The sequence below is a fragment of the Martes martes genome, assembly GCF_963455335.1.
Source record: "Martes martes genome assembly, chromosome: 15".
Taxonomy (NCBI): Eukaryota; Metazoa; Chordata; class Mammalia; order Carnivora; family Mustelidae; genus Martes; species Martes martes.
Genome location: NC_137903.1, coordinates 46,216,204 through 46,237,540, shown reverse-complemented (window position 1 = coordinate 46,237,540; position 21,337 = coordinate 46,216,204). Strand labels below are relative to the sequence as shown.

General features: G+C 38.0%; 1 protein-coding gene across 2 annotated transcripts in view; it reads left to right on the top strand.

Annotated features, from left to right (window-relative positions):
- PLA2G4A (phospholipase A2 group IVA) overlaps window positions 1-21,337 on the top strand; it is a 165,045-nt gene that overhangs the window by 117,086 nt on the left and 26,622 nt on the right. For both annotated transcript variants that reach the window (XM_080824658.1, XM_080824659.1), the window contains 4 exons: window positions 4,807-4,944; window positions 5,031-5,123; window positions 9,376-9,447; window positions 16,532-16,774. In XM_080824658.1, the coding sequence (XP_080680784.1) occupies window positions 4,807-4,944; window positions 5,031-5,123; window positions 9,376-9,447; window positions 16,532-16,774 (546 nt within the window). The remainder of the gene's footprint in view (window positions 1-4,806; window positions 4,945-5,030; window positions 5,124-9,375; window positions 9,448-16,531; window positions 16,775-21,337) is intronic.

The window sequence follows — 21,337 nt, the reverse complement described above, 5'->3', positions numbered from 1 at the left end:
ATCTTTTAGTTGGCTTCTACATCTCTTAAATAAGGATGAGCCTGTCAACATGTTTCTATTAAAAAAAAATGATATAAAGTATGCAGAGTACATAAACGGTGGCAGGCCCAACTTAAGTTTAAGTAAATCTTAAAAATTTAGTACTCTATGAAAGCTGTACAAGAAATCAGAGGTCTGGATCTTAGCTATAAACAGATTTTATAGATAAAAGGTAAATTTAATTATTGCATGGGGGGGTCGAGCATGCATTAGGAGTCTGGGGTAACTGTGGCATGCCCAGCAATAATAAGGAGCAAGATCTTGATTGTAATGAAGTTCGTAGGGAGAATTGAAATTCATTCATAGAAGAAAAGTTTAAGTGCCGTGATGAAATTGGTTTGGTTGGGTTTTTGCTTTCCTATCGCTATTGTTTTGTGAGGTCTTGGAATGTTTGCAAATAGGTCGATAAATCCTACTAGAATGCTAGTCAAGTCTGTGCATAGCCAAATAAGCCATTTTACCCCAAAAGCATTATGATGTGGCCAAATAAGCACTAGACTAATTTGTAAGCCCTGCCTTATTTCTAAGCTGAAATACCTTAGGTGGGTCATTTAATCTTTCTGATTCTTATTTTCCTCCTTATTAAAAAAAAAGGGATATTAATAAACATCAGGTTTATCTTACAGAGCTATTAGGACAGTCACCTGAGGTAGGCAGAAGATGGAACATCATGAAGAGACATAAAATATAGTGTCATTACTAGTGTTATGATTGTCATGTCATTTTCATAGTCACCTTTTTTTGATTCTGAACTTTGAGGCAGTAGCCATTCTCATTGGGAAATCTAACCACGATCATGAAAGAACAAAGGACTGTTTTGGATTCAGCTAGAGTGGGAAAGGTTGTTTTACGTACCTTTTGAGCTTAAAGTATCTGATTTGGGCCATCTGCCTCACTGTGATATCATTACAGAGATGAGAGATACATAACTAACCTTCATTGCTAAACTTTTACAATAAGGGGGCACCTGGGTGGCTCAGTCGTTACAAGTCTGCCTTCGGTTCAGGTCATGATCCCAGGGTCCTGGGATCAAGCCCTGCTTCTCCCTTTTTCACTCCCCCTGCTTGTGTGCCCTCTCTCCCTGCCTCTCCCTCTGTCAAATAAATAAAATCTTTAAACTTTTATGATAAGGAAGTTCCAAGCTGTTTCTTCCAACAGAGTTGGACAAAGCCATCAAGCATGAGTTATGTAGATCTTGTACCTAGATAAGAGATTCAAAGGTGTTATGTTACAAAGCTTCAAGTAGCTTGGGTTATTGGGGGGTGGGGGAAGAGAGATGTCTATATTACTTTAAAGTTTGCTTACATTAAAAATGGATATTTGGGGGAAAAAAGTTGAAATATTATCTGAATAATATTTTTAAAAGTCAAAGAACCAGATTATCTTAGCTTACAGAAGTTTTTATCAACTTTATTTCCACAATCTCAGAGAATGTTTTTCTTCCCTGTAGAATAGTTTTAAACATTTTCCTCTTTTGAAGATCTTAAACAAATAAACATTAGTTGTTTAAACTGTTAAATATTTTTTGACTCCTTCACTTCACTACAGTGCTTTCATTTTTACATTTCCATTGGTCAGTAAATTGCGTTTATTGAGCACAATTTATAAGCTCAACACCATGTTAAATTCTTTGACAGATACTCTGAGAGCAAATACATAGTATTTATTATTCCTCAGGAAAGTTACAGTCCCATTAACAAGACAAAAATAAAACATGGAAAATGAATGAGCCATACACATAGAACATTATGATCTCTTAAAGTGTGTAGAACTGACCTAAGAGTAAGATATCATAGAGATTTAATAGTCATAAGAAAGACTTCATGTGGGTGAAGGAACTCAGTTTTCAGTTGAACATGGAAAGGTCTATCAAGGGAGATGAATTGTCCTATTTATGCAAAATAGCATGAGAAAATGCTCAGAAGGGGAGCGAAAGTAGGTTTTGGAGAGCAGTAAAAAGAAACTAGCCTTAGTATGAGTTGGTGAAGGTGGGTGGTACATTTGGGAACACTGTTAGTGCCAAGTTACAGAAAGATTTGAATTCCAGACAGAAATCTTTTTGTTCAGTTATGATAATGGGAAATATTTGGTGTTTGGGGGCAGGGCAATTAAATTGTTTAGTGTGTTTGGGGAAAAAAAAAGTATTTTGGTGATTCATGTGGGTAGATTAGCAAGGAAAGAAACAGGACGCAGCGCGACCACTGTGCTCTTGTAATAATGTCCTGGAACCAGGGAGATCCCGAAAAGACGAGATGAAGATGGTTGTGAAAAGCCCAGAGGTTACCCGTGAGAGGTGGTAATGAATGGGTTTGATTGTTCGTGAGTAAATGAGGGGTTTCAGTTTAAAAAACTTGCTTTTGAGGGCTATGATAGTGTGGTTTACGGAAACAGGTAAGCTAGACTGGGAGGAAGGATGATGAGTTCCTTTCCAGGTAAGCACAGTGAGATGTGATGACGGTGTGTCTAAGTGTAAATGCTCAGCAGGAAGTTGGAAAGGAGTACATGGAGGTACGAGAGAGAGGTTCAAGTTTGAAATGTGTGAGTCAACAGCAAAAAGAATAATAGTTACATACTACTCTAGTGAGTCCTTCAGTAAGGACTTACCTTACCTTGAAAGCAAGCTTACCTTGAGAATGTCTGTAATTACTGTCTGCGCATACACAGCATTATTAAAGAAGACGTTACTCGAGAAATCATTGTGTTTCAATACCCAAGATAAGGGGATGAAATTTGGAGATGGGAAATTGCTTGTAGAGAGAACAGAATTTTCCTAGCAACCTCTGAGTCATTGCTAGTCATGTCTCACTAACTCCATGTAAATCTTTATAAAGCACACCACTTTCTGGTGAAAGGTATATGTGCCATTTGGCTTTGATTTCAAATGAATTATAATGTGTTCTCATCTCAAGTGTGATTTCATAACTTCCTTGAAGAAAGGTAGAATGTTACAATCTGCCACTGAGTAAAAAATAAATACACATCCACAATCCCTTTTCTAAAACTTTGGGGATAAATGTTTTGGGGTTCAGAATATTTTAGACTTTAAAGTTAAAAAAAATACATCGTTTATTAAATAATACTGCCCTGAGATCTCATAATCAAATAGAGTAATTTCTCTAATAGGATGTGTCAGTATTCATATTTAGTGAGATAAATAAAAATTCAGCCTCATATCATTTCCAGACTTTTTCTCTGCTGAATGAATTCAGGTCAGATTTTACCACCAAATGAATAGCAGAAAAATTTGTGGATTTTTGAGTTACTTGGATTTTGGATTGTTTGGATAGGCATGTAATGATTTTAGAAGGGGGGAATAAAGGAGAGCAGAGGGTTTTGGGTTAGGCAAGGGTAGATGGTTGTGGGACTTTACAGAGGGTGGCCAACGAAATTGGACCTTGAACTAAAGGTTGAGAAGGAGCAAGCCTTGTAGTTGCATAAGGTAATAGGAAGCATAAAGGCACTGAGGTGTCATTGAGCTTTCTCTTTGAGGAAAATTAAGAAGATTTGTGTGGCTAGAGTGGAAGGAGCAAGACCAACATAATGAGAGGCTGGTTAGGACATGAGGTCAGGGAGCAGTGGCAAGACTGTCCCGAAGACTTGTTGACTACATTTTTATGTTCAGTATAATGGGGAGCCATTGGAAAGTTTTCAGCTGGCATTAGTGTGCTGTGATTTCTATTTTTAAAAATTCATTCTTGCCACAAGTATCAAAAAGATAGCAGGAGCATAGAGAAGAGCTGTTCTAGAAGACTATTGTGGAGATCCAGGGAGAGAGTATGGCAGCTTCTACCAGTAGGGTACAAATGGATGGTGGTCCATGGTGGGCAAATGGATAAGCAGCCTGTTTGTAACCATATCTGGTAAGAGAGCCTACGGAACTTGAGGTTTTATATATAAGATATAAATGGAAAAGAGCTGTCAAGGATAAAGTATGAATAGTGGTATGAATATCTGAAAAGTAGTACTGTTTAACAGGAAGGGGGTGCTGAGAGTAGCAAGCGTGGGAAGTAGGAATCAGAAACAAGGAATCCGTTTTCGATGCATAATTAAACACAGTGATAGTCAAGGATATGCATGAAATCTAATAGTGGCTACCATTTATAGAGTGATTCAAATGTGCTATGCCCTTGTCTAAGTTCTTTACATTTCTATACCCATCAGATTTTCACAACAATTTTACAATCCTCTGATATTACTCATATTCTATAGGGAACTAAACACAAAGAACACAAGTGATCTACCAAGGCTTGCATAATTGGTAAGCAGCAAAATGGATTTGAACCCAGGGCTCCATAGCTTTTATTAGAAAGTATGCTTTCTTGACCGTATTAATGTGTTTCTTAAGACATTCAGCATAAAAACTTTGCATTATAATCTTGAGTCAGAAGAATGATTAATAAGCAAAATTAAAGAAAGAAGAAGAAAAGGCAAATGTTAGAAAATACTTTCTTCCTTTTCATAGTCTGCTTGCATTATCATAGTTTCTTCTATCTACTTTGTAGATTTTACATCTGAGCTAACAGTTTTCTGTTTTACATTCTTTACAGTTAAGATGGACTTCATAAAGTGGGCTCCAAAAAGATGTCTGAGCTTTTAAATGCAAAAGATATTCAGTTTGAGCATTATACATAATAGGCATTTGGTTAATTTTTAAAATATTTTAAATAATTGAAAATAATTAAGGCATTGTTAGAAGTGATCTTCAACTGTCCACATTTCTGTAGTATTTTCCTATTAATGGATTATACTTTTTTTAAATGCTTTCAGATTGGGTTGAATTTAGCCCGTATGAGATTGGTATGGCTAAATACGGTACTTTTATGGCTCCTGACTTATTTGGAAGCAAATTTTTTATGGGAACAGTTGTGAAGAAATATGAAGAAAACCCCTTGCATTTCCTAATGGGTAAGTGATCAAAATACTATTTGTTTGCTTGACTGTTTTAAATCTTGGTGCATTTTAAGTTATTCTCCATTTTTGCTTTATTTTAGGTGTCTGGGGCAGTGCCTTTTCTATATTGTTCAACAGAGTCTTGGGAGTTTCTGGCTCACAAAATAAAGGTTCCACAATGGAGGAAGAATTAGGTATTATTAAAACATGTTTCTGTTGACCATATTGTGCTAAATTGATAAATTTTAACATGCATGTATAGAAAATTAAATCACCATTAAGATTGTCATTGTTCTAAAGTTACCAGTAACTTGTTTAAATCAAGTATTTCCTAAGAATCGTCTGTATATTACTTATTAAGTATTATTCTGACACTGAGGTTTTAAAATTTGTAAGAACTGTTGATTCCTAAGAATAATTTTTAACTGGAGCATCTTCATTCCTCTTTGTCATTATGTATCTAAATGTATTACTTGCGTTAGAGAATACTTTTATCAAATAGGGGTCTCTTTTAAAAGATTAGATTCATCAGCAGTTGAACACAGTATGATGCTTAAGTTCATGCTTGTAACTCATTTACCTCTTAAATACTAAGTCACTAGAATTCTGTTAGCTTCCTATAGCCAAGTCATACCAAAAAGGAGGAAAAAATATTTCAAATTACATCCAGTAAATTAACACTAATGATTTTCTTTAAATTTAACTCATTGGCCCATCATAAATTAAAAAATAATATTTACAAAACTTGAAAAAGTAGACAGACCCAACTGAGGACCAGTGGTTTTCCGTTCATTAAAAGATTAATGACAGGAACATCGCTTTTCATTGATGAGTAAATTTGACTCAAAGCAAACAGAATGAAACATACATTCAGTGTCTCCCAAGTACCTTGCCAGCTGTTTCCTTATGGCTGTTGCTACGGGAAGGAGCAGTGAGTGCTAAATCTGAATTATGGGGCCAGCCCAGCGGAGGGTTGTGGTAGAGGGTCCTGTGTATTATCAGCACACTACCTCCTACCTCTTCTCTGTCCATGAAGTATCAAGTATGTGAGGACAGAGTTCACAGAATAACATGAAGGACTTTTTCAACAATCTATTCATTTGAAAAATACTTGCATCTAAAACACTTAATGTGGGATTTTTTTTTTTTTTGACAAGCTGCCCTTAGTTTTTCCAGGCAGTGACAGTGGATTTAATTAAGCTTTATATGCAAAAAAACACAAAACAAAACAAAACAAAACAAAAAACAAACCAAACCGAAACAAAACAAAAACCCCACAATTGTAACATTGATTAATACACTACAAATTGGCTTCTAAGGAGTGTTATCATTCCTCCTGCAAAATTGATTTTAGCTGTTCGATGTTGATAGTAAGTCCACAGAAATTTTCCACCATCCTTAATATTTTCTTCAGTGGTATCACTTGTATTTTGGGGTCGTTCTTCGTAAGTAATGGAGAAGTGAGAAGTGATCTTACGATTGCACTAGAACCAATGATTTTAAAATAAAAATAAAAGCAATAAGGAAAGCACTGTGCACTTGAACTTGCTCCTGTCCTCTGAGCAGCACTCAGTTAGCAAGAGGCCAAGGTAGCTGGAACTTTGAGCCTGCTCCAGCCTTAACGACAGAGCCCCATTCTAAGAGGCCAAGAGTCTATTGCTAAAATGCTCTGATTTGACTTTTTTTTTTTTTTTAAGATTTTATTTATTTATTTGTGAGAGAGAGAGAAAGAGCGAGTGAGCACAAGCAGGGAGAGCATCAGGCAGAGAGAGAAGCAGGCTCCCCGCACAGTGAGGAGCCGGATATAGGACTTGATCCTAGGACCCTGGGATCATGACCTGAGCGGAAGTTAGACGCTTAACCAAATGAGCCACCCAGGCGTCCCTGACTTGACTTTTTTTAATGACCATTATACCCCACATGGATAAATAGCCTGTTTATGACTCTCATTTTATGGAAATAACTAACACTTCTCAAAATCGTGTGAAGATTTCAGAAGCAAAGAGAGAAAGGACAGATGGACCACATGAGACTCGCTTCTCTGTGCTCCCTCTAGGTTGAATAATCCAGATAAACCTTGGGCTTGTTATTTTTTTTCCCCCTATGGCAGGAAGAGAATAGGACTGAAATAACAGATCTGAGGTGGGTGAGACAATGGCTGGAGGCCAAGGAAAAGGAGAGTGTTTATACTAAATAGTCTTCAGAATATTCTTTGTTGGGAGATGTTTCCTTTGGGGCCAGTGGTTTGGCAGCCCGTTTCCTTGCCCTGTGTGTCAGACTGAGGGGGAATATTGTGTACTTGAGATCCACCGGCCAGCAGGATGCGTGTTACCTCAGATTAGGTAAGGGTTTCCAGAAATGAGACCAGAGAAGTGACTTGAGGGGAATCCAAAGACTCCTGGTGACGCTTTCATCCACCAGTTGCCCAAAGTCTACCTCTTAAAGGGGTGTTCACAGGTGGTTTCTGTTTTTGCTTCCTCCCTTCTGAAGAAAGACGTCATGATAAATTGGACCATAATCTGACAGCTCTAAATGAAATTCTTTACATTCTCAAGGAATTTGGAATGTGGGCATTCTGTGCTTTTGGACAGATGGAGCTATATGTTCTACTATAGCAATGGAAAATAGATAGATATTGAGATATTCATCTCTTAAAAATATCTTTACAAAAGAGAAGTGAAATCTTTTTTTTTTTTTTTTTTTTGGTGAACCATTTTCTTAAATGAGAGTATCAAATAAGACCAGAGGAAAAAATGCATACGGGAAGAAAATTTTGTTCTGCTCAATTACATAGAGGACCAGAGACACGCCTAATGTATAGGATACCTAGAGCGGATCATTTCTTAACACCACCCCTCTTCTATACAACAAAACTACTTTGTGTAATAGTCACAAAATGAAATGACATTACCTTTTATTGAATTCCATATGTGTAATCATGCCAGTAAAGTTAAATCTAAAAATTGAAGTTAGCCTATTACCTCAAGCTTTTAAAACCCTTCCATTATATACCTTGTCATTCATGTATATGACATTTATGTAGGTATAGTAAACATATGCAGAGTAATATGGGGAAACTAAATGTTACACACAGATTTCTCCAAGTTTTTAAAGTCCCCAAATGATTCTGTCACTGAAAATTATAAATTTAGAGTTCATTTCTCTGAGTTTAAAGCCTTAAAATGATTCTGTCAGTGAAAATTATACATTTAGAGTCATATTTTTTAAAATAAAAAATTCTACTGACTGATAGAAGAAAAAAGTCACTATACAGAAAGTGGTTTCATGTAAATGTCCAAAGAAAGTTTGATTTTTCTATAAATGCTGATGATAAGAATAGTCTGTGTACTCCATAGTTTAGGTAATTTTTACTTGAAAAAAAAACAACAACTAGTTATTATCTGGATTTTACTCCTGTCTCTATGTGTTAAGGATTTATGGTTTCTATTTTAGTTTTTATAACTGCCCTCTTTTTTTTTTTTTTTATTTTGTTTATTTGACAGACAGAGATCACAAGTAGGCAGAGAGGAAAGTGCAGAGAGAGAGGGAAGCAGGCTCCCTGCTGAACAGGGCTTATGATGCGGGACTCAATCCCAGGACCCTGAGATCAGGGCCTAAGCCGAAGGCAGAGGCTTAACTCACTGAGCCACCCAGGCACCCCTATAACTGCCCTCTTAATATGTTTTGAGGAAGCATAAATTCTTGACACCCAAAGGCACATTTCTTTTTTTTATTTTTATTTTTATTTTTATTTTTTTTTATAATTTTTTTTTTTAATTTATTTATTTGTTAGAGAGAGAGAGAGCGAGCGAGCACAGGCAGACAGAGTGGTAGGCAGAGGCAGAGGGAGAAGCAGGCTCCCCGCCGAGCAAGGAGCCCGATGTGGGACTCGATCCCAGGACGCTGGGATCATGACCTGAGCCGAAGGCAGCTGCTCAACCAACTGAGCCACCCAGGCGTCCCCCAAAGGCACATTTCAATGAACAATGTTCAGCATTATTGAAAATCAAAAGATACCTTATATTAGTAGCTTTCATTCATTTTGAAGGAATTGTTCTGTGGTCCCTCTGTGTATTTTGCTTTTACCCTGCATTTCCCATCATAAACACCACTTAAACATATTTAATTGCAGAAAAATACACCTTTTGGTACAACAAAGAGCTTCCTATAACCAAATTCTTCTTTCTGTCAGCATTAAGACAAACAGATAAATGTTCTTTCCTTTAAATCACGAATGAGTAGTTTTAAACTAATTTTTCCTGTCCTGGGAGGTTTTCTTGTCCAATGAGAAAAAACTAATAAATTTAGGTACTAAATTGATCTAAATTTACACAAGTCAACTTGGTAGAGTTCACTTTGGTGGTTTTCCTGAGATGACTTCTGTGCAGTAAATTTGTGAGTCTTGACACCTGAGATCCTTCAACTGTTTTGGTTTTTTCCCCACAGAAAATATTACAGCAGAGCATATTGTGAGTAATGACAGCTCAGATAGCGACGATGAATCACAAGAACCCAAAGGTAAGAGAATCTTCTCTGGCAGAAGTCCATCAGGAAAGGAACTCCATGTTGTGTCTGAGTCTGTCCCCTGTTCAGCCCCTGACTGATAGAGAATTGTCGTTTTTGGTTCAGAGAGAGAATTGATGCTGTGTGTATAATAAAATATGCCAACATAAATATCCCATATGCTTTTTTTTTAATATCTCAAAACATTATCCATGAAACAAATGGATAATAAACTGGGATGGTAGAAATACCGAAATCTAAGTCCGATGAGAACACTAGGCTTCTTGGCATGAAAATTGTGATATGGGAACATTCTCCCAGGGCTTTAAAAATTAAAATTTCACCTGTAAAAATTTTATTATTGATACAGTGTCATCTGAAAAATTATTCTCAGTCCATTCCTGAGCTTTATTCCATTGTCAGCAATCTATCTCTTAGGAAGAGGTCAGTGATGATGAAGCGGGATGGAATTATCAAGAAATTTTTTTTAATAAAGATTAAGAAATTTTTATCATAGACATTATTTGTAAGTGTAAGTGAGTTCCTTCACATTTTGACAAGGCAGTTTTCAGCTTGGTGTGGATCACAGGACCAGCGATGAAGTCGGGTCAGGGATAAGGTGAGGATTAGGAATATTTGTTACAAATGTTATGTGGTATTGCGACGACGTGGATGGAACTAGAGGGTATCATGCTTAGCGAAATAAGTCAATCGGAGAAATATAACTATCATATGATCTCTTTGATATGAGGAAGTGGAGATGCAAGGTGGGGGGGTTTGGGGGGAGGTAGGAAAAGAAAAAATGAAAAGATGGGATTGGGAGGGAGACAAACCATAAAAGACTCAATCTCAAAAAACAGACTGAGGGTTGCGGGGGGGAGGGGGGACGGGAGAGGGTGGTGGGGATATGGACATTGGGGAGGGTATGGGCTATGATGAGTGCTGTGAAATGTGTAAACCAGACGATTCACAGACCTGTACCCCTGGGGATAAAAATACATTATATGTTTATTAAAATAAAAAAATTTAAAAAAAATAAATAAATAAAATATAAAAAAAAAAACAACAAATGTTATGTGGTAAAATGGAGTAATTTTATGTTTTAAAACAACTGGGTAAACATCCTATGACCCTGTGAATGTAAGCATCTAGATTTTAGACGATGTTTAATGTTTTCTTGCTCCAAATTCATGAATTCCCCCCACCACAGTGTAGATTTTGGAAGAGCCTGTTTCATCCTTGCTGAACCAAACATTAAAATTAAAATGAGTTTGTATAAACTAGAGGAAAGGCACCTTCTCTGGGAAACAGCTACACAAGCCCACAGCTTGGCCAGCCTGTAGTTTCTTGTAAAAAAAAAAAAAAAAATCTTAAAAATTAACCGTTCCCTGGGCAGACAAAACTTTCAACCAGGCACAAGGTTTGACCCCTGCTCCCAGTCTCCCCTTTGGTCTCTGTTTGCCTGCTGCCTGCTGCTTCACGAAGCCCATGATTGGCCTAATTCCATATATTAGGCAGGAATCTTGAAGGAACCCTGCCCTGGAGAGAACTCTGTCCTCATTCTGGCTCCTTCATATTTTTAAACTTTAACTTTTTTTAGTTGTCTAGGTCTTTTATTTTTTTTTTAATTTTGAATTTCCTTTTAATGAAGGGTGCTAGCGGTACAAAGGAGATAAATGGTATATGCCTAACATTTCTAGAATTAATGTGTATTGATAGAGGGACTGTCAGGTGGGTGTAATAATGGCTTGTTAATTATTAAGAAAATTGCTGTAGATCATCAGTACATTTGATCATCCCTGCTTATCATAAGGCTGAGAAATTCAAAGGCCCTTTGAACATGCCTACTTTGGTTTTAGTACCAGCCTAGATTGGAGAATGAGATTCAGGATGTTCTTAGGGATTTCTTATTAGTTCTTAATACTCGTTTTTTTCCTTTTTTAAATTAACATATAATGTATTCTTTGTTTCAGGGGTACAGGTCTGTGAATCATCAGTCTTACACAATTCACAGCACTCACCATAGCACATAATCTCCCCAATGTCCATCAGCCAGCCACCCCTCCCTCCCACCCACCTCCACTGCAGCTACCCTCAGTTTGTTTCCTGTGATTAAGAGTCTCTTATGGTTTGTCTCCCTCTCTGGTTTCGTCTTATTTCATTTTTCCCTCCCTTCCCCTATGATCCTCTGTCTTGTTTCTCAAATTCCTCATATCAATGAGATCATATGACAGTTGTCTTTCTCTGAGTGACTTATTTCTCTTAGCATAATACCCTCTAGTTCCATCTACGTTGTTGCAAATGGCAAGATTTGGGGTTTTTTGATGGCTGCATAATATTCTACTGTGTGTGTGTTTGTACTCACCACATCTTCTTTATCCATTCATCTGTTGATGGACATCTAGGTTCTTTTTTTTTTTTTTTAAATATTTTATTTATTTGACAGAGAGAAATCACAACTAGGCAGAGAGGCAGAGAGAGAGGAGGAAGCAGGCTCCCCGCGGAGCAGAGAGCCCAATGCGGGGCTCGATCCCAGGACCCTGAGATCATGACCTGAGCCGAAGGCAGAGGCTTTAACCCACTGAGCCACCCAGGTGCCCCGGACATCTAGGTTCTTAACATAGTTTGGCTATTGTGGGTATTGCTGCTATAAACATTGGGGTGCACATGCCCCTTTGGATCACTACATTTGTTATCTTTGGGGTAAATACCCAGTAGTGCAATTGCTGGGTTGTAGGGTAGCTGTATTTTCAACTTTTTTAGAGTAGTTGTAAATTCACAACAAAACTGAGCAAAAAGAACAGAGTTCCCATATATTTCTTATACCCATATACACAGAGCCTCCCCCACTGTCAGCATCCTACATCAGAGTGGTACATTTATTACAGTCTATGAAACTACATTGACAGATCCTTGTCACCCAAAGTTCAAACTTCAGGGTTTACTCTTGGTATCATATATTCTGTAGGTTTTCACAAATGTAGAATAACACGTGTCTAGTATTATAGCTTCATACAGAGCAGTTTCACTGCCCAAAGCCTCCCTCTGTTCTGTTTATTTATTCCTCTACCTCCCCACCCTAATGTCAGGCAACAGTTGATCTTTTTACTCTCTCCACAGTTTTGCCTTTTCCAGAACTCAGATTGTTGGAATCATACAGTATATAGCCTCTTCAGATCATCTTCTTTTTCACTTCGGAATATGCATTCAAGTTTCCTCCATGTCTTTTCATGGCTTAAAACTCCTTTTTTTAAAAGCACCAAATAACAGTCCATGGTCTGAATGTACCAGCTTATTTATCCATTCACCTATTGAAGAACATCTTATTTGCTTCGAAGTTTCAGCAATTATAAAGCTGCTATAAATATACATCCATGTTCAGATTTTTGTGTGGATGTGTTTTCATCTCCTTTGGGTAAAAACCAAGGAACATGAATGCTGGACAAAGTGGCTGTCCTGTGTGGCATTCCCACGGGCATGCGTGAATGTTCCTGTTGCTTCACATCCTCACCAGCATTCCATGATGTCAGTATTTAGGATTTTGTTGTTTCTAATAGTTGTGTAGTGTTATCTCGTTGATGTTCGAATTTGTATTACCCTGGTGACATATGACACAGAGCATCTTTTCATATGCTTACTTGCCATTTATGTGTCCTCTTTGGTGGGATGTCTGTTAAGTTCTTTGCCCACTTTTTAATCGGGATGTTTGTTTTCTTATTGTTGAATTCTGAGGGTTCTTTGTGTATTTTGGATAACAGTCCTTTATCAGATGTGTCTTTTGCAAATATTTTCTCTCAGTCCGTGGCTTGTCTCCTCCTTCTCTTGAGACTTCTTCATTTTTCATCATATGATTTTGAGCAAGGTCTTTAGGAATTTTAAACTTTGGTTTCTTCAAATCTATACTGGCATATTTTAACTGCTTTCACAGGATTGTTATTATTATCAAATTTCAAATGCATACAAAGAGCTTTAAGTAAAAGGCTATGCAAAGAATAGTTAACTTGGTACTATAACTAAAAAGCAGTGAGTTATCATTTATCTGTTGACTGCTGGGTTTGTCCCACAAACCATTGTGCCATTTCCAAATATCTCATAAGGAAAGTAGATCTTCTTCTGGTACAGAAGTGAGGCTTATTTAATAATAATAACAATGATGATGATGATACTTATGATGGTGAAGAAGAAGGAAAAGGAGGAGGAGGAAGAAGAAGGAAAAAAGAAGAAGAGGAGAGGAAGGGGGAGGAGTAGGAGGAAGCTCCAAATATTTGGAAAATAATTGGTATCTTCTTTGCATCCTATGTAACCAGAAAATATAAATCACTCACTATATTTTTTAAAAATATTTTTTATTTATTTGACATACAGATATCACAAGTGGGCAGAGAGGCAGGCGGGGTGTGGGGGAAGCAGACTCCCTGCTGAGCAGAGAGCCCGACGTGGGGCTTGATCCCAGGACCCTGAGACCATGACCTGAGCCGAAGGCAGAGGCTTAACCCACTGAGCCACCCAGGAGCCCCTCACTATATTTTTTTAAAAAGATGTATTTATCTGAGAGAGAGAGGGTGTGTGTGCGTGTGTGTGCTCAGAGGGAGAGGGAGAAAGAGTCCCAAGCAGACTCTGAGTTAAGCACGGAACCTGATGCAGGTCTCAATGTCATGACCCTGAGATGGCAACCTGAGCTGGAACCAAGAGTCAGTCGCTTAACCGACTGAGCCACCCAGGCATCCCTAAATCATTCACTTTAAAGCCCACTTTGTTCTTGTGAAAGATTTTCTTTGTCATATTTGGCTTTAGAGAAGTGTGGGAGTAGAAAAATACATATGTATTTTTTTGTGAGTATGTAGTCCTCTGAATCAGCTACTGAAAGATCTGTTCATTTACTCAGCTCAGTTAAGCCAATCTTAAGATTTTTTTTAAGATTAAAAAAATCAGTATTTCTTATGATTTTATGTATGTCTAGTTAACACGTATTAGAAATTATGAAATTTGAACATAGACTTTCTTTTTTCTCAAATACACACAAATGCAGTTTTTTTGGTTTTTTTTAAAGATTTTATTTATTTTCTTGACAGATAGAGATCACAAGTAGGCAGAGAGGCAGGCAGAGAGAGAGGAAGAAGCAGGCTCCCTGCTGAGCAGAGAACCCGATGTGGGCCTCGATCCCAGGACTCCGGGATCATGACCTGAGCCGAAGGCAGAGGCTTTAACCCACTGAGCCACCCAGGTGCCCCACAAATGCAGTTTTATATATGCGTGTCTATTTATACGGAGTTCCCAGAAATCTGAAAGAGGGATGCTGGCAGGTGAAATTATCCTCCACCATACAGCATTCCTCGACTTGGATTATGAATGAGTACTGCAGAAGCAAATGAGGCCACTGCCACCACTATCTCTACTACTAGCCCGCGTTTCTAACGAATCAGTGACAGGCCAGGCGTTTTCCTAAGAGAGGTACATGAATGGACTATCTCAGTTCACCTTCACACCAGTACTGCGAGGTGTCCTGATGAGGAAACGAAGGCGGAGAAGAGTTACCGAAACTAGTAGGCGGAGGAGAGAGAATTGAAATCCAGACAGTCTGACTCTGAAACCAGTGTTCTAAACGGCGACACAGGGCGGCTTCCCAGCAGTGGGGATACGGGCACAGGTTTTAAGGGAAAAGTCATTTAAAACTGCCTCTTCTGGAAGATTGCTGAATTTTAAGACATGTTGAAAGCATATGTTTAAATTACATGGTTTTAAATTCCTGACTTCATAAGCAAGGATGAAATGACTGTTCACAGAGTGTTTACTGAGCAGCAGATACGTGTGTTGAATCCTTCAGTTGTCTGTCTCCGTTTGCGTGATTTCTGGATGTTTACTAAACAGGATAGGGGAGGAAACTGAGTAATGGAGAGGAGAGGATTAGCTAGGTGGAATTTCCGTGTGTGTGTGTGTGTGTGTGTGTGTGTGTGTGTGTGTAGCCAGAGAAAAGGAAGAAAAGGCCTAGAGAAAGACAGAAAGGGAAAAGTAGAAGTTTGCCTGGAAATGTAAGAATAGACCAAGTAACATGTCAAGAACACAACCTATAGACTGACTATAGGTAAAGAGTAAATTAAGAACATCTTAGGAACAAAAATGATTAACTGAAATATTTGCTGTACTAATTTAGACAAATAAATGTTTGTTGAATCCAAAGCCATAGAGCTTCACTATTAATCTTAGCATTCAGTTGCCAAAGATTTATTTTAATGTTTATTTAAATTCAATTTAGTTAACATATAGTATATTATTAATTTCAGGGATAGAATTTCATGATTCATCCGTTGCACATCACACTCAGTGCTCATTACATCACGTGCCGTTCTTAATGTCCATCATCCAGTTACCCCATCCCCCAACCCACCACCGCTCCAGCAACCCTCAGTTTGTTTGCTAGAGTTAAGAGTCTCTTATGGTTTGTCTCCCTCTCTGTTTTTATCTTATTTTTCCTTCCCTTCCCCTATGTTCATCTTTTTGTTTCTAAAATTCCACATGTGAGTGAAATCATATGATATTTGTCTTTCTCTGACTTATTTCACTTAGCATAATGTGCTCTAGTTTCAACCATGCCATTACAAATGGCAAGATTTCATTCTTTCTGATGGCTGAGTAACATTCCATTCTATACATATCCATTCATCTGTCGATGGACATCTGGTCTTTTTCCATAGTTTGGCTATTGTGGACGTTGCTGCTCTAAACATTGGGGTGCCTGTGCCCTTCGAATGGCTAACAGACACATGAAAAAAATGCTCAACATCACTTGGCATCAGGGAAATACAAATCAAAACACGATGAGATACATCACGCTGGTCAGAATGGCTAAAATTAACCAGTCAGGAAACGACAGGTGTTGGCGAGGATGTGGAGAAAGGGGACTCTCCTACACTGTTGGTGGGAATGCAAGCTGGTGCAGCCACTCACGGAGTTTCCTCAAAAAGTTAAAAAATAGAACTACCCTACGACCCACAATTATACTACTGGGTATTTATTTGAAGTTTTTTTGTTTTATGTTTTTTGGTTTTTATTTTTAAATGGACTTGGGAATCTGTATAATGTTCCAGTTCTTTTTCCTTAGGCACTGAAAATGAAGATGCTAAAAGGGAATATCACAATGATAATCAAGCAAGTTGGGTCCATCGTATGATAATGGCTTTGGTGAGTGATTCAACTTTATTCAACACCAGAGAAGGACGTGCTGGGAAAGTGCACAACTTCATGTTGGGCTTGAATCTCAATACATCGTATCCAATGTCCCCTCTGAAAGACTTCATGACACAGGAATCCTTGGATGAAGATGAATTGGATACAGCTGTAGCAGGTAAGCACACAAAACATAATCCATGGAAGCTAATTGAGGAGATCTTTATTCCTTTCTAGGGAGAAGCCTTTGGATTATTGTCAGTATCTCTCCATTCATATTCACTTACAGCAACATCTGTTTAATTCGAAATTACTCCAAAGTACTGTTCTATTTTGGAAGAAAAACATTCGTTGGACAGGAAATGGCATAGTTATGTCAGCATCGAAATTTTCACTGACACACTGAGGAGGGACCTTAGATCCTCTCTGTATTGGACAAGGTTCACTCAGAAAACAGGAAGCCGTCTCCCTTGTTTAACTGAGAGGGGTTTAAAGTAGAGAATTAGGTGTTTACAAAGTTGTTCCAAGGCTTGGAAGAGCAAGCTCCAGGCTGAGCTTCCAGGAATGATTCCAAAAACACTTCAGAATCACCCCCACAAACGCCCCCACAACCATGCTTGGCAGTGGAAATGGCAGAAATGTAGCCTCTGTCTCATTTCCTCTTTTGAATCTCCTGTGGGTGTTTTTCCTTGGCAAAGGGCAGGTCTCAGCAAAACTGGCACGTATGGGATTCTGGTTCACGTGGTCCTTAGCCCAGCTGTGTGCCCCAGCGGGGGAGTGCCTGCTACCCAAGGTTCCGAGTGGAGTTTACTTCACCGGTCTCTGTCCATGAAGCTCCTGGGCCTGTCCCTCTGGTTCTCAGAAATGTTAGGTAACTTTCTTAAGGCCAGCTGGTAAGAACCTCACTGTCGTGTTTGTGACTTTGTCAGATTCCAAGGAATATTCCCTTCATTCTTCAGTTCCATGCATGTTTCAGATTAGAAGTTTCATTTGCCTTTGTGACTAATCAATACATGATAATCTTTCTTATAACGATCCTGTCATGTAAAATGTTCCTCCTTCGTCATACGAACATTTTTCTGTTAACTGCCTGGATGTTGTTTCTCAGTCATTTCTGCTGAAGGGCATCAACAGGATGCTTTGGAAACGTTAAGTGGGATTTTTCCAAAACCCTTTCTTCTGCTCTTTGGTTAAGCATCATGCCTATAAAATATTTGTGAAAATTAGGACATGGCTTCAGGTTTGGTGGTGTTTCTGGTAGTGCTATTTCCATTTATTGCTTGAGCTTAAGGGACATTGCAAAAAGCAAAGGTTTCCCGTGTTGTTTAAACAAGAGAAATAGAAACTCACTATACTTTGCATGACGTTTATGGCATCAAAGTCTAGGATGTAAGCTATGGTATGATTATATACCTGCAATCTACACCCTTTCATATTAACGATGATAGAAGTCTATTCGTGATAGACTCAATATCTATTTTAAAATTCATCCACAATTTAAAAAAAAAAAAAAAAAACCCTTGCCCATTCATCAGTGACCTCATTTGTCTTATGGCTCGGGATTATGCTTATTGCCATTATGATACCCATTAATTGTGTCTTCCTTAGAAACTTAGGCTTTATGGATGAATGATGACGGCCATTAAAACAATCATCTCAGAGGTCATTTAGAACTAGCAGGAATCTTTATAGTCATTTTACTCTAAAGAAAAGAGAGATCAAAGAAAGTCATTCTCATTGCCTACAGTTCTCCGCTGAGCTAGAATGGGGTCACAGACCTCAGTGTTGCTCAGAAGCTTTTCCTTTCTGCTAGGCTCCCTTCCCCCCAGCCCCATTTTTGTTAGTCATTGTTTTGCTGATGTCAAATGGAAGTTTCCTTTCTGTGTACTATATTACATCTGTTTTATGTTAGGACTTTGATAGAATTACCCAGAATAGCTCCTGTGGTTTGTACCCCTTGCATCCTGCACTCCGCATTTTAACAACTCCCTGGTGGTTTTGCAATATTTTATGCAGACTGAGAGGTGTTCGGCTTGCTAGATCAAATACAACAGGCCTACTTAAATTTGAATTCCAAACCATATATATGTGTGTGTATGTAGTGTAACTGTGGCCCTTGCAACATTTGGGACCTACCTGTACTAAACCATTATTTGTTATGTGTCTGAAATTCCAATTTAATAGCATCTTGTATTTGTAGTAGATAAATTTGGCAACCTAAAGAAATGTCTTTTCATTATTTGCACCTATTTTCAAAGTGTACTTCATTTTCATCTTCCTTCTTTCATCTGTTCGTACATTCACAGAGTATTTACAGAGGACTTGCCATGCGTTTGGTATGAAGGATCCAGTCATCCACAGTACACACGTAATTCTAGCCCTCATAAAAAATGAAATCAATTTCTGACCTTTCCTTGAAGTTTTGATTCATGGAAGGATTTATATATTTTAGTTAAGAATAATGGAAATGTAGAGTAAAACTGACACCCAGCAACCCCGATTCTGATGGAACTGTGGATCAGTGAGGACATGTTCCTCACTTCTCCCCTCCATGATGCTTGGAGAATATAGTTCCATGTCACCTGGTCTGACTCCTTTCTTTATTGGGTACCCTTTGAAAGAAGGCTTATGAACACTTCTCATAAGTAAAAGGAGGAAGTAGAAAATTTTATCATCTCAAAATACGATATTACATTGAAAGAATGTTTATTCTTTTGTTGACCTATTTTGGAATGTGTTAACTTAAAATTGTTTTCAATTAAAAATAAAATAAAATGTGGGGCACCTGGGTGGCTCAGTGGGTTAAAGCCTCTGCCTTCGGCTCAGGTCATGATCCCAGGGTCCTGGGATCGAGCCCCACATCGGGCTCTCTGCTCGGCGGGGAGCCTGCTTCCCCCTCTCTCTCTGCCTACTTGTGACCTCTCTCTCTGTGTCAAATAAAAAAAAAAAAATTCTTAAAAAAAAAAAAGAAAAAATAAAATAAAATAAAATGTTATTTCTTAATGTTGTATCTCCTAAAAATTCTATTTCACTCACTCTGTATATATTCAGTTGGAAAAAAAAATGTGTATGGCATATAGATGCTAATCAAGAGTCTAGTCAGGTCAATCATGAATTCATTCAGATTTATAATTTACAGACTAACATTGTTTGAAATGACTGTAACTTAGACTGGATTTACTAAATTGATTAGTGCTCTCTCAGGCAGGTCCTCATGAAGGTATACCCTGTCTATCTCCTGATCATTTCTAAGTTTTAGACTAACCCTGTGTGTGGAGCTTAAAGTTAAAAAATTTATAATAATATGTAATCATCTTGGTTCATAAAGTCTTCATTAAAACTTCTGTTTATTATACAGGGGCACCTGGATGACTCAGTCAGTTGAGCCAGGTCATGATCTCAAGGCTGTGGGGTCGAGCCCTGCATCAGGTTCTGTGATCAGCGGGGAGTCTGCTTCTCTGCCTCTCCTCCTGCCCTTCCCCCCACTCATACTCTCTCTCTCTCTCTTTCTCAAATAAATAAATAATCATTTTTAAAAAACTCTACTTATTATACAGTTAAAAATACCATAATTTAATTAGAACGTTAAGGTTATTTCGCTCATTTTTGTACTCCCACCACACAATAAAGAAATAGAGATTTTTATCTTATCCAGATATTATATTAGGAAAATCTTACATTTTAGTTTACCCTATGATGATTTTGTTTGTACAGATTAAAATTTGAGTATCTTAGAATTAAAACAATCTCTCAACCTAAGATGAGAAAAAAAATGGTGCCATTTTTGTGTCTATTACTTCACCTTGTAGACAATCTTTTGAAAATAAGAGAAATAATAAGATAAGGGAATTCCTCTTATTTGTTTACTTCAGAATTGTTGTATACCTTTAGAAACTTAATTTCGGAGAAGCTGTCCATTATTTATGTGGCTTCTTTCCTGTTTACTCTTGTGTTTATGTTACTCACTGTGACACATACCATCTGGAATAAAAAATTGAGGCATGTGTTAATTTAGGCCAGAGTTCAATACGCAAGCATCCAAACGTTTTTGTACATTGTAAATTGAATCTGTGTGAGGTATTTATAAAATGACCATTGTAGGGGCATCTGGGTTGCTCAGTCAGTTAAGCCTCTGCCTCTGGCTGTCGTGATCCCAGGGTCCCAGGTTGAGCCCCGCATCGGGCTCCTTGCTGAGCAGGGAATCTGTTCTCCCTCTCCTGCTCCCTCTGCTTGTTCTCTCTCTCTCTCTTTTTCAAATAAATAAATAAATTTTTTTTAAAAATGACCATTGCAAATATCCATAGCTGAACTGCTTTTAAGGAAATGGTACATAATTATAAAACACAGCATGTTCCATACCTAACAAAGAACCTGATTAATTCATTTACAGGTTTAGAAACCATGTATGCTTTAAACTGTGGGAGGATATTCCCATAGTGGGATTCATCAGACTGTCTCGGACATTCTAGTAGATGTCATACAATAAGTCAGGGTCAAGTTCAAATAAATTTGGAAGAACTAACTCCATCCCCTTCTTCACAATGCAGTGGGATACACTAATGAATTTAAGCAGCCCTGCTCACGGTGCCTCAAGATAGTACTTGAAAAGCAGCCTGGCATACTTTAGAATCCTGGCTGGGACATTTATTAGCAGGACAGTCTTGAGCAGTTACTTGGCATAAACCTCAGTTAACAATGATAGAAAAGGAGAGCCAAACTAAAAACCAACACCCCTGGTCCC